Here is a 12,269-nt window from a genome sequence, read left to right as displayed (position 1 = left end):
CGGAGGTGTCACCGCAAAAAAATCCCTGTGGGTGGGGGGCAGGTCTGGGCGCCCAGGTACCACCTGGAGCTGCCACAGGGAAAGTCTCCATCTTGTTCATGCCCTGGGTGAGGAGGTGACCCAGCAGCCATCCTCTGGGCCTGGCAGAGACACAGGGAAGTGGCAGCGAGGAGGCCAGCACTTGCAGCACAACAGTCTCCTGAGGAGGAAGAGGAGGAGGAGGAGGGTGATGCCAGCTTTGCACATCCCACTAGGAACAGGTGGCAAACCCTGGGGAACCATTGGTTCCCTGAGGAGGGGCAGGGGCTGTGGGAGCATCCCCTTGGCTGGCCTGCAGTGGCATGGGGAGGGAAATCTGCTCTGCCTTCATGCAGCGAGCTCTCCTGCGGCCCCGGAGGTGCTGGGGGTCCTGCAGTGATCCCTGGCAGTTCATCCAGGAGCTTGGTCCCCGGCTCAGGATGGCCGGGAATACCTCGCCGGCTGCTCCTGGCATCCTTGGCCCAGGGGGAGCTGTCACAGAGCACAGCTTGCCCCTGGCCCAGGGCTGAGGAAGCTGGAGGAAGAGCAGGTCCACGCAGGGCAACTCCCCCAAAACCCCTTGGCTTTCCCAAGTACTGCCGCTGCCTCCTGGCATCCCATGTTGGCAGTCGGTCCAGCCAATCACCTGAGCACCGGTGCAGCCCTGCCTCCTCCCCGTCCTGCTGTTTCTCTTTCCCTTCCCTATGACTTTCTGCACTGTTTTTCCCCCTCTGCAATCTCATGTCTTTTTTTTCCCACTTCCGTAGCTACGAACACCCACATGCGTTATCTCCTTCCCCCATCCCATCCTGAAGCCTATTTATACAGAGCCCACCTCCTGCCCAGCTTGCCAGAGAGCGCTGGAGGAGCGGGACAGGGCTGGCAGCACCCACAGCCCAACATGCTCTTGTTTGAACACCGGCTGGCTGAAAGAGGATGCTTGCTGCTCTGGCTGCTCCCCTCTGTTCTCAGAGCCCAGTCTAGTGGGGAGGCGAGGCCCAGGCCCACGTTGTGCCAGCAGGTAAGGCTGCTTTCCAAGGAGCCCCCACGCTGGGATGGCCCCAGCAGCATTGCTGGGTCTGAGCGGGGCTGCGAGCATGCCTTTGCGCGGCACAGGGTGCATCTCCTCCCTCTGGCTCTTGCCTCCCTCCAGCCTCCATCTCTTTAACCTGCCCAGCTTTGATCTCTTGTCTGTTCTCCTGTCTCCTAGACAGTCTCCTGCTAGCTGGTGCCTAGCACCCACATGCTGCCGTGTCCCTGCCATGCCGGTGGCACCTTCCAGCAGTCCCTGCCACAAGGGAGTCAGCTTGACATGCTGAGGCAGGATGGAGTGCAGAGTCTCATGGGGATTCAGACAGCTGCTGTGGAGGTTAGCCAGGCAGAGGAAACCCATTTGGAAGGAGAGGGAAGGTGGAGCCACCAGGATGGTGCTCTTTCTCTGCCCAGACAGGACAAAGATGCTCTGCACCAGTCCCTGGGTTGTCCCAGTGCCCTCCAGAGGCTGGGTTTGCCCCACCAGCCTGCTGCATCTTAAGTACTTACACTAGATTTTTGCCCATCTTGCTTGCTGGGATGCATGGGACAACAGCCTGTGGGGCCAGAGACTGGGCCTTCTCCTTGCACCATCAGCAACAACTCAGCAGTGTCACCAAAACCCCAACTTAACCCTGGGGACAAGCCTCTTGTCTCTTGAGCAGTGGCCTAGGTGGTTTGGCTCCCTCCCATCCAGGCTTGGGAAGGAGGAGCAGCGCTCGTTTCTGTGTGGCTCATGCTCATCTTGGACAGCAGATGGCTTCACTGGAGCTGTGGTTTGTAGACCCTCTCATGCTGATGGCTTCTCCTGTCTCTCTCTAGAGCCCCACAAAGGTGTCCTGCAAAGAAGCTGGCCTGCGCAAGTTTCCAAAGGAACTTGGCCAAGGAATTAAGTACCTCGAGCTCTCCAACAACTTCATCCAAAACCTGTCGGGCAGCCACATGCCAGTGTTTAGGCAGCTTGAGTACCTAGACTTGTGCTTCAACCAGCTGGAAGCCGTGTCAGACACGACCCTAGCTCAGCTGCCCCAGCTGCGCTCTCTTCTCCTGGGATCGAACCACCTGGACCGCAATTACCAAGCTAATGGGCGAGCCTTTCATCTGCTCAGGAACATAGAGGTCCTAGACCTGTCAGCAAATAACCTGGAGAGCCACATGGCAAGCTGGTACGTCAGCAACCTCACAAGGCTGAGGATGCTGGATCTCTCTGGGAACAAGATGACCAGGCTGCTGGCAGGGATCTTCTGGAGCACGCCACGGCTGCGCGAGCTTGACCTCAGCAACAACTACATCATGGAAATCGAGGAGGGAGCTTTTGAGGCTCTGAAAGAGCTGGAGGTGGTGAACTTGGCTTTGAATTCCCTCCACTGCATCTCTGGCTTCAGCCTCACGCAGCTGCGAGTTTTAAATCTCAGCCACAATGCCCTGGAGCTCTTCATGTCAGAGGAGGGAGCGGAGTCCTGCCTGCTTCAAGTGCTCGACTTGAGCCATAACAGACTCCTCTACTTTCCAGAGCTCCCCAGAGCCTATTATCTCACACACTTAAACCTCTCCAACAACCTTATTGCTTCGCTGCTCCCAGGCTCACACCATCCAGAGGAGTTCGTACTGCACTACAAGGAGATGGCGAGGTTTAACAGGACCTGGCATCCCCTGGCTGGTGTGAGACACATAGATCTCAGCAGTAACCAGCTGCAGCTATTCCCATTTACCTTCTTCCATAGCCTGGGCTCCCTGCAAAGCCTCAGCCTGGCTATGAACTGTCTCCAGGACGTAGCCAGGGAGTCACTTGCCAGCGGCATGGAGGCCAGCAACCACTCGCCCATGCTGCCAGAGCGTGCCACTCTCTCCATGCGTTCGCTGGACCTCCACGGCAATGCCATCCGTGTGCTGCCACGCTGGTTTTTCAATTCTCTACCTCAGCTGGAAACGATCAATCTGGGCTCCAACAGCCTCCAGCCATGTGGGAGCCGGGGAGCAGATCAGGGAGGGAATTTGGGAGGGGGCTCTCACGTGCCAGCCCAGGGAGGCACCTGCACCCCCTTCTACAACATGCCTCGCTTGAGGCATCTGAGCCTTTACAAGAACAACATTACCAGGCTGGACCCCTACACCTTCAACCAGACCTCACTGCTCTCCCTAGACCTGTCAGGGAACAAGGAGTTGTTCATGCCTAAGGAAGCCCTGGCGGGGTTGGAGTTCTCCCTGCAGGAACTCTCTCTGAGGGACAATCAGATGGATGACAGCAAGGCAGAGCTCCCCTGCCTGGACACGCTCAGAGTCTTGGACCTCTCAGGCAATAATTTGAGCCTTTTACCCGCAGGCCTTTCCTGCTCCCCACTGGAAAGCCTGGACGTTCGCAATAACAACCTGCCGACGTTGGAAAAGCCGTCACTGACGAGCTGGTCCCACAGCCTGAAGGATGTGTTTGTCGCTGGAAACCCCTTCAGCTGTTGCTCGCTGGCCTGGCTAGACACTCTGTGGGTGGCCGGTGTGGGTGTGCGGGACCTGGATGAAGCCCTCTGCACCTACCGGGACGAGAGCAGGAACTTCTCAGCCAAAATAACCAGCAGTCCTTGGTGGCTTTGTCCACGTCCCAAGGGCGCCGGCTCGCTGGCTCTGCTCGTGGTCATGATGAGCCTTTTGTTTCTCATCTCTGGTGCTTGCTGCCTTCTGAAGAAAGGGCAGAAGTCACTGGGGTGTGCAGGACTCCAGAGTAACAGGGTGGGGGTCTTCCCCCACCATCCCAAAACAGAGGAGCCAGCTGAGACAAAGCCAGCAAACAGCGTCACCAAAGTGTAGCCTGGCCCTGGGGAGCAGGAACTATAGCAATTGGTCAGAACTCTAATTATTATTAATAATATTATTGTATTTCAGACCTCCTCCCCTCACCAGGTATCCTGTGTGTTTTGCAAACCAAATAAAGGGAGCACGGTTGGTGCTGAGCTCTGGGCCAGGCAGAGGTAGTCTCTGGGCTATCTCTCCTTCTTGAGATGGAAGGTTTCTGAACCTGAATTGCTCTATGAGCAATTGCAGGTGGGTTTTCCACCCTGCCACCATACATTCTCATCACCCAGGGTGGGAAACCAAGGCCTGGGCTGGTTGGATTGATCTGCCCCCACCCCAAACCCCTCATGTGCTGCTTGTGGAAAGGGGAGCTGTCTCTATTGGTGCCACCTGAGTGTTTCACAGCTTTCCCAGCAGTCACTGTCTGCCCTTTAAGAAGGTTTAGTAGCTCAGTTAAATAACTTGCTCTGTGAGGCAGGGGCAGCAGCAGGGAATGGTGCTTGTCGGAAGCTGTGCTGGAGGGATGGAGGCTTCAGAAGTGGTGGGTCACAGTGCTGGGGTGGGGAGGGGGTTTCTGCAGGTTCCTACACACTTTTCTTCTACCTTCTCCTGCCAAGCTATCATGTGAATGATGCCATGGAGTTGGCGGGTCTTAAAAAGACCCCAAGGCACCACTGCGGATGCAGGAGGGAAATCTGCCCTGTCCTCACCCATTCAGAATGAGAGAAGACCAGTCTCATGCTGTCCCTGGCTGGTGCTGGGTCACTGGCTCTTTGAGGTGGGTGCAGGATGTTCCTGCCCTCGGTGCCTGGACCCCTGAGTTGGCGGGGCAGCTCGGTCTCCATCACAGGAGGTAAGTGCTGGCAGAGCCATGGTCCTTGGTGCACCTGGCACCCTCCAGGCATCTAGCCCACACACAGCCAGTGTTTAATGGGGAAGGGGCGGGGGGTGGAGGACAGGACCCCAGCGAAGGCTTTAAGCAGGACAGTGATGTAGGATGGTTGCTGTCACAGTGCAATGGGTGCAGTGGTCCTGGTCAGCACCCAGCGGCTGGCTGGCTGTCCCAGCTGCGACATGTCCAGCTTCCCATGGAGACTAGTGCTGTACCCCCTATGATGAGCACCCAAAGGGCTGGATCCAGCTTTGGGGAGGAATAAAAATAAGGCTGCAATGGAACCTTTTCTGTTTCATATCTCTTTGGTTCCACTCTGAAAGTCCCCAGCTGGCCCAGGCCATCACATACCTGTTGGCTTAGTGGCTGTGATAGCAAAAGGGCTTGGAAGTCACTTAAAATCCCAATTACTTAACTTTCTTTTTTTTTTTTTTTTTTTCCTTTCAAGCTTGTCGTGGTTTTACTGTGAAGCAAAGGGCATTTTTGCTGTCAAACACACGCCTTCCCATGCTGCCCATATTGCTGCTGGGGCTGCAGCTTCCTGGCCTTTGATGGGCATCCAGCTCCCAAGGGACCCCCAGTGCCTTTGACAGACCCACATTTCCCTCCCCGCCTCAGTTTCCCTTTGATCTGGTGCTCTGCGCCTTGTCACGGTGAGCGACCGGCCATGCTGGTGCCTGGGGCATCGCGGGGGAGCCCAGTGCTGCATGTCACCACCCTGCAGGGACCTTTGGGATGGGCAGGCAGCCCATGATGCTGGTGAACACCCAGCCTCCTGCTCCAGGGCGGCTGTTTGCTAGGTCTTCTGCTTCCACACGTACCCTTCCCCTTTTCGCTCCTGCTCCTGTGTCCCTCTTGTTCGCCACCCTCCCGGTGCGTGCCAGCCACCCTCCCGGTGCGTGCCAGCCACCCTCCCACTGCCACTGCAAGCCCTCATCCTCTCCCATCCCAGTGCTCCCGGGCTCCGTCCCCTGCTCCAGCATGGGTCCCTGCTCCAGCACAGGCCTCAGCTAATGTCCCTGGTGAGACATGGCCAGCTGGTCTTGGGGCATGGAGCTGCTGTACCTGTCTTGCTCTCTTCTGCTCAGTAGGGTCCCCCATCCTCGGGTGGCACCCGAGCTCCCTGGGACAGGGACATTCTTTCCTGCATGCCCTGTGATAGCAGGCAGGTGAGCTCAGCCCAGCTTCGGCCAGTCTCTAAAGCCGTGCCAGCCTCCTTCCCCAGCCCAGGCACTTGGTGACATTGCAGGGACACTCTTTGGGACTGCCTGGCTGGAGCCCAAAATGCTGCTGTCACCTTTGGTGGGTGTTTCTGGTACATTTTATGTGGCCTCTGTTCCTCATTTAAACCCCCTCCCAGGCTGTACTTTCCATGCCTGTCACCATAAGATGTGCTGCCGCTTTACCAGCTCCCACCGGTATCCTCCCTGCATTGTGGAGGGCTGGAGCCTTGCTGGGTGACCGGCAGGGACACCACGGACCACCAGGTGCTCGGGGACACCACGTACCACTGGGTGCTCGGTCGGTGCCAGGCGCTGCCCCGGGCTTCCCAAGCTGTGTTTATCCAGCACTGTAGACGCAGGCTGTGTTGTGTCCCCATGGACCAGCAGCAGCTGGTGGGTGACCCGTGTGGGGATGGTGGCACTTGGGGACAGCAGGCTGCTGATGCCCAAAGTTTTCTCCAGGTATTAGAGCATCTGCTAAAGCAGGTACTAAAAAATGTGAGAAAGGATCCTGGTACTGGTTTTGCCCTGCAGGGAAGGGCCCAAAGACACACGAAGCTTAGGGCAAGAGGGGTGGAAGAGAGAGGCTGGCCTTGCTGAGGGACAGGGAGGCTGCCAGAGCCTAGGAGAGAGGGAGGTAAGCTTTGAAAAGGACAAGAAAGCCTGGAGAACCCCCAAGGCCAAAGAAAGGGTTGAGAAGGTGCAGAAACTGAACCAGAGAAGTGGCATCTCGGGTTATTATCTTTATTGATTGTCGTGGGCTTTCCTGATTCAAAGAAAAACAGGATTCCAGGTTGTGGTCTCACAGGTACTACAAGAAGAACTGAATCCATGTCAGTGCCAAGGGCAATGCCCCCTTCCTTTTCCCAGCAGCAGGAAAAGTGACATGCTTGTAGCTTGGCCAGGAGCAGGGCATGGGGTGAGCACCCAGGGCTCAGACTGGCACAGGAGGATGACAAAGTGTGACCGGGCTGGCTGGACCCTGCCCCTGCAAACCACATTCATGTCAACAGAAAGCAGCATGAGTTACCTATGAGGTCAAGCGAAACCCAGCTGCAGTACTGACTGGTGTAACAGGAGGGGTATGTTCTATGTTCTGCATTGCTCCTCAGCCTCAGCTTCCCACGGTTTAGGGGAAACAGTTTCCTTATGCCCGGGATGTCTTGGCATCTCAAGCTTTTTCTTGATCCAAAATGGGGGTAAAAGATCTGTAGAATACCGAAATTCAAACAAATAAAGTGATGATGCCAAAAATGTTGCATTTTCATGTTGAGCTGTAAGGCAGTAGGAGTATAAATTTTGGTCTGAAAAAACAGCAGTGGTGGTTAAAGATGTTGTGATCGTTTACAAATTTTCTAGAGAACTAGTTGAGAAATCCAGCAAAACTCATTCTTTCCAGTGGAAAACCTTCACATGTCACTGGATCTGCGTTTTGAAAGACAAATAGATTTTATCAAAAATTTCCAACTAGCTGTTCTGCTAACTCATGTGGAAATTACCTACAACTAACTTGAATTAGAGGACTTAGTGGTTGGTTTTTTTTTTTCTTTTTTTCCATGGAGACAAGAGCCAGAGCTGAAGAATTTCCTGGCTGATATTGCTCCTCGAGCTGCCCCTGGCAGAGCAGGGAGAGCTCTTCTCATCCTCTGGGTTTAGACAGAGTATAAGTTAGCCTAAATCTCCCCAACTCTATTGTAAGATAATACAAGATAACATGCTTTAAGCTGTTGCAAGGCGTGAAATCATCGTAGCAGAGAACGCTGCTTTCTTCCCTCTACCCAGCAGCTCCTGCCCCAGGCTTCACCTGACTGAAGAGCTCAGGCAAGTCCACTTCCATGCACAGATGGCAGCAGGATGGCTGCTCAAGGTATCATTTGTTTTATTTTTTGTTGATATTGCTGCAACATGCGTTCCCAAACGTGACTGATCTCAAACCACTGTCCTCTTAACCACTGTTCTCTTACCATAGCCTGGCTCCCCAGGGAAGGGTGGCTTTTACATGCCCCTAGCTAATGTGGCATTTGCTCTGCAGCTTTGGGATGGGACGGGAGGCTGGTGGCAGTGGCTCATCCCCATGTGTCACCACTGGGACATCAGCTCATCTGTCCCTCCTATTCGTAGGGCTGTGCCACTGCTGCTTTCCATTATCACTCACTGCCATAGCCTCTTCTACGTGACTCAACAAAACTCCCCTGGCAGCTATTTCTAGTCAAGTTGGTGAGGTCGGGCGTGTTATTCATGACACTTTCTTCCTCTCTGATGGGGCTCCAGCCAGGCTGGGACCTGCCAACATCTCTCCAGCACGCAGACCTTCAGCCAGAGGAGACTCTGGCAGGGGCAGATGGGGAATGCAGCTCTCAGTGTCTCCCCTGCCTTGCCACATCCTGTGCCGTCTTCTGCAGCATTGATTGCCCGGGCTGTCCCAGGCTGCTGGGGGTGGGTGGTGGTGCAGATGCTGACACATGTTCTGCAGCTGGATCCCCTCAGCCCAGCTATCCCTGGGCCCTGGGGACAGAGTGTGCTGCAGAGCCTGCTCTGGGCTGCCTTGAGGTGTGCTGCCTGTGACAGGACACCACCAGGGCTTCAGGCTGCCCTGGTCACAGCAGCACATTAAGTGTCCCCAGGTGTTCTGTCTCCTTACAGCTTGAACCCACAGGCAGGTGCAGACCCATCATGCCCAGTCCCAGCTTTGGGGCAGTGAAAGGCCATAGGGCCAGGTGAAGCTGTAAGGCAGCGTTGTGCATAAGTGACTCTGGAGGAGATCAGCTGGCAGGAACAAGTCCTTGCAGGTCCCCGCCACCCCCAGCCAGCTTCTCAGTATCCATCCTGTGGTGAGGTCACTGGCACCACCACTACATCAGAAAGAGGAAGGAGGACGGTTTTGCTAAAGGAAAGCAGCCCTCTGCAGCAGGACCACCTGGCACCCAGGGTGACCCTCACCCGCATCCCCAGCCTCCAGAGGTGATGGGATGCTCCCGGGCACCCGCCTGCAGCCAGGATCTTGTCCACAACTTCTGGGACATGGCAGGAGCTGGCCTCCTTGCCAAGACGTCAGTGCCACATGACAGCATGCCACCACCACCTGCATCACCACAACCCAGCACAGTCACAGCCTCCCAGGCAAAAGGATGTGGCTCCTCACGAGGTCGGTCGGTAGGTGAGCACGAGGAGGTGACCAGGGGCTTGAGGGGACACAGGGCACTGTGATGGCAGGGGAACCCCTGGAAGGTCCTCACACAAGGCTGCCTCTCCTGAGCCTGGAAGCCACAAACCTGCTCCTCGCCTGCTCCCCTCTGGTCTTTCCCTCTGCTCAGCGCCCACAGATGAAGCCCCAGCAGCACGGCTGCTCTTTCTCCCCACAGTGGCTCTTCAGCGCTGGCAGGCTGGGGAAGGGAAGCCTTTTTCCTGAGCTGAGAGTCCCCTCCTGCCCTCCTCCCTCCTCAAGAGAGAGCCTGACATGGAAGGGGAAGGGGTATTTTTAGCACTTACCCTACAGTTGTTTCAAGGATTGAGCTAAGAGGAGGAATGAAGGACTGCTTTTGCTTTAGAAGGAAGCCTTTTATTTTTTTTTTTTCCTCCTGCTACTCAGTCATTGCAAAACTTTTCTGTGAAGAGGGATTGCTAAAAATCACCTTTCATAGGAGGCAGCAGGAAACTGGCATCAGACACTGCTGGACACTGTTCCCTGTGCTGGCACTGCCTTCTAGTGCCCTTGCCCAGCTCCCACGGTGACCTCCTTTCCCAAAGGGAGGGGATGAGGTAGTACCAAGCCCCTGTGCCCCAGCGCTGGTCACAGATCCCAGCACCTGCAAAGCCATGAGATGCCTCCACCAGCCAGACCGTCCTTGCGTGTGTCCTCTCTGCATTCCTGCAACGCAGCAGCTTTTCCTGGCTGTTGCTCACGGCTTCTCCTGAAACCCCTGGGAGCCCAGGTGCTCTCGCCTTCCCAGCTGCCACCCAACCCCAGTATGTACTGGCTATGGCAACCCATTTGAGATCCTCCAGGTCCCAGAATAAGATGCCATTCACACCTTGAGGACTTTGCCTCAAAGCAGTATGGTTAATGGGGGGGGGGGGGGGGGGGGGGAAGTGCATTGTTGCAACGTAAGACTTGCCAGCACCGACACTGCAGGCAGGAGCATGGTGAGAGCAGGTTCTCCAGGGACGTGAAGAGGAAACGGTGGCCCTTAAAGCGAAAACCACTGGCCAGAAGGTGGCAATATCCCCTCTCCTTTCTGGGCCTGACACTGCAGAGCAGAGAAGGGTCAGCCCCTTGTGCCAGAGATGGGTCCATTTTGGTTTGGAAGCTCTGACCCCACTCAGACCACCCCTTTGGATTGAACAGCTCAGGCAATGGTAGGACGATGCTCCCTGTCCCACCCAGGTGGTCAGGCGTCACTGACGTCCATCTCCTGAAGCTCAGTCTGCACTGGCCAGAGTAGGTGCTGATGTTGTGAGTGCCACAGCACCTACAACCAGCCAGCGGGGAGGAGGGTGTTCCACAGTGGGGGTGCAAAGTCCTACATGTTGCGGCCACCCAGCTGGAAAGCAGCTTCGCCTAGATAGCAATCCCAGACCCTCCTCCCCCTTCGCCTTCACTGAGGTGGGCTTGCACTTTGCCCACCTTTGTGTCTCGCTCAGAGGAGATTAAGGGCCTGCTGACCTTACTGACCCTCTTGTCTGAAATCCTCTGTCATAGGGTCTACTTGTGCTGATGGTCACTTTTTCTTGGGCCATGTGGGGCTGCTCCAGGCAGCTGATGAAATAACATTAGAAAGCACTCCAGAAGGATTAGCACCTCTAGCAGAGCCTGCATTACCACTGAAACCTCCTCATCTCTCAGCAGAGATGTGGTTCTGGGACACTTTGGAGCAAGAACCAGCAAAGTGGCTGCTCCAGGCAGGCAGGATGCAGGACACTGGCTGCAGAGGGGTCCAGGGCAGAGCGGCTGTAACTGGGAGGGACTAGAAGCCACTGGAGCTCCTGCATCCCTCTGGCTGGAGTCTGAAGAAGGAGGTGTCTGGTTAGATATGCCCAGCACACAGGATTGCTTTTGCTTAGCGATTCCTGCCTTGCACATGCTCGGTGAACTGCTGCCCTCCCTCTGCCCACTGAGCACATGATGCCCAAAAAAGCACCCAGGCATCTCCCAACACTGACAAAAGCAGCTTTTCCTGGACAGAAAATTCCTAATCCCTCCAGAAGCTGTTCAGATTTCCCCGCAATGTCCCCCATAGAGCCCAAGGCATTTCCCCGTTCCCCAGGGCTGAAAAGGGAACTTACAGAGAATATGATTTCATAACACCAAAATTCTCAGGGTTAGAGTGAAGGGAGTGCTTGGGCTAGCATCAGGGAGAAGTGTGGACACTGTAGCTGATTGCGGGTCAAGGTAAGAGAAGGATCTGCAAAAGGCATGACTGGGAAGGTGAGGTATTGAAGAAATGTCAGGGATTTCCAGAGCACAGTGAGTACCAGCAGGACCGAACTGACTCAAGAAAGATGAAAGCTGAACTATGTTGTTGTGGTAAGACCAGTCTGACTTCAGGCCTCACCAAGCATGATGGGTAACTTCATGGCAAAAGACCCCAGCTGTACCCCGGCCCGAAGGAGTCTCACAGCACCAAGCTATTGGTCATATAGCAGGGTTCCAGGCACTGTCACCCTGTCCCCAACAGCAAGTGCTGCTTCATGGGGCTTTTCTACTGCCACCCTCACCGTCCTGTGATGAGTGTAAGCAAAATCTATCATGCCAGGGACTTAACAGAGACTATCTCTCATTGCAGAGCCCTCGGTAGAAATGGACCAGGTTCAGAGATCAGGTTCATCTCTGCCATGTGCCACCTGGGACTGTAGCCAGAGAGAGGTTGATTTCACACAGGACAGCAGTACCAGGCCTCAGGTACCACTGCAACAAAACGAACAACAGCCGTCTTAAATAGTGGGGATGCTGGGGGAGACATTGAGCTGATGAGGGAGCAACTGAGTTGAGCTGAAGATCTGGAGGCTTGTAGAAAAAGGGGAAAATTCTCTCCTGTCCTACAGCACTGGTGAGTTCTGGCCTTTGGAGGGTGCGCTGAGGCTGTCTCAAAGCTCAGGATCGGTGTAGGCAGTGGGTCTTTCCAGCAGGTCACACGAGATATGTGATCTGGGTAGTGGTGGGACCTTTCCCCATCAGTACTGCCTGGCTCTTTCCGTACGGTGCAACGCAGCTCCAACCCCTGCACACACTTGTGTCTCAAATAGGTTTGTGGATTCTGTCACAGGTACTCCAAGGCCAACAGAGAGGTTTTTTCTTGGGTATCACCCAATGGTGACAT

General features: G+C 55.3%; 1 protein-coding gene across 1 annotated transcript; it reads left to right on the top strand.

Annotated features, from left to right (window-relative positions):
• Positions 1-919: 919 nt before the first annotated feature.
• On the top strand, positions 920-3,852 carry LOC104347411 (transforming growth factor beta activator LRRC32). The gene is made up of 2 exons (XM_009952419.2): positions 920-1,039; positions 1,873-3,852. Exons 1-2 carry the CDS (start codon positions 920-922, stop codon positions 3,850-3,852), a joined length of 2,100 nt encoding a protein of 699 aa, XP_009950721.1.
• The last annotated feature ends 8,417 nt before the right edge of the window (positions 3,853-12,269 follow it).

The sequence above is a fragment of the Leptosomus discolor genome, chromosome 9 (genome assembly GCF_034619465.1).
Source record: "Leptosomus discolor isolate bLepDis1 chromosome 9, bLepDis1.hap2, whole genome shotgun sequence".
NCBI lineage: Eukaryota > Metazoa > Chordata > Aves > Leptosomiformes > Leptosomidae > Leptosomus > Leptosomus discolor.
The sequence above is the reverse complement of the archived record's forward strand: the minus strand, read 5'-3'. Positions and strand labels throughout refer to the sequence as shown.

Excerpts from the sequence above, each read along its gene's own strand:
- LOC104347411 (XM_009952419.2), top strand. The coding sequence starts at position 920 with ATGCTCTTGTTTGAACACCGGCTGGCTGAAAGAGGATGCTTGCTGCTC. Across the intron at positions 1,040-1,872 it reads GGCCCACGTTGTGCCAGCAG|AGCCCCACAAAGGTGTCCTG; the intron begins GTAAGGCTGCTT and ends GTCTCTCTCTAG.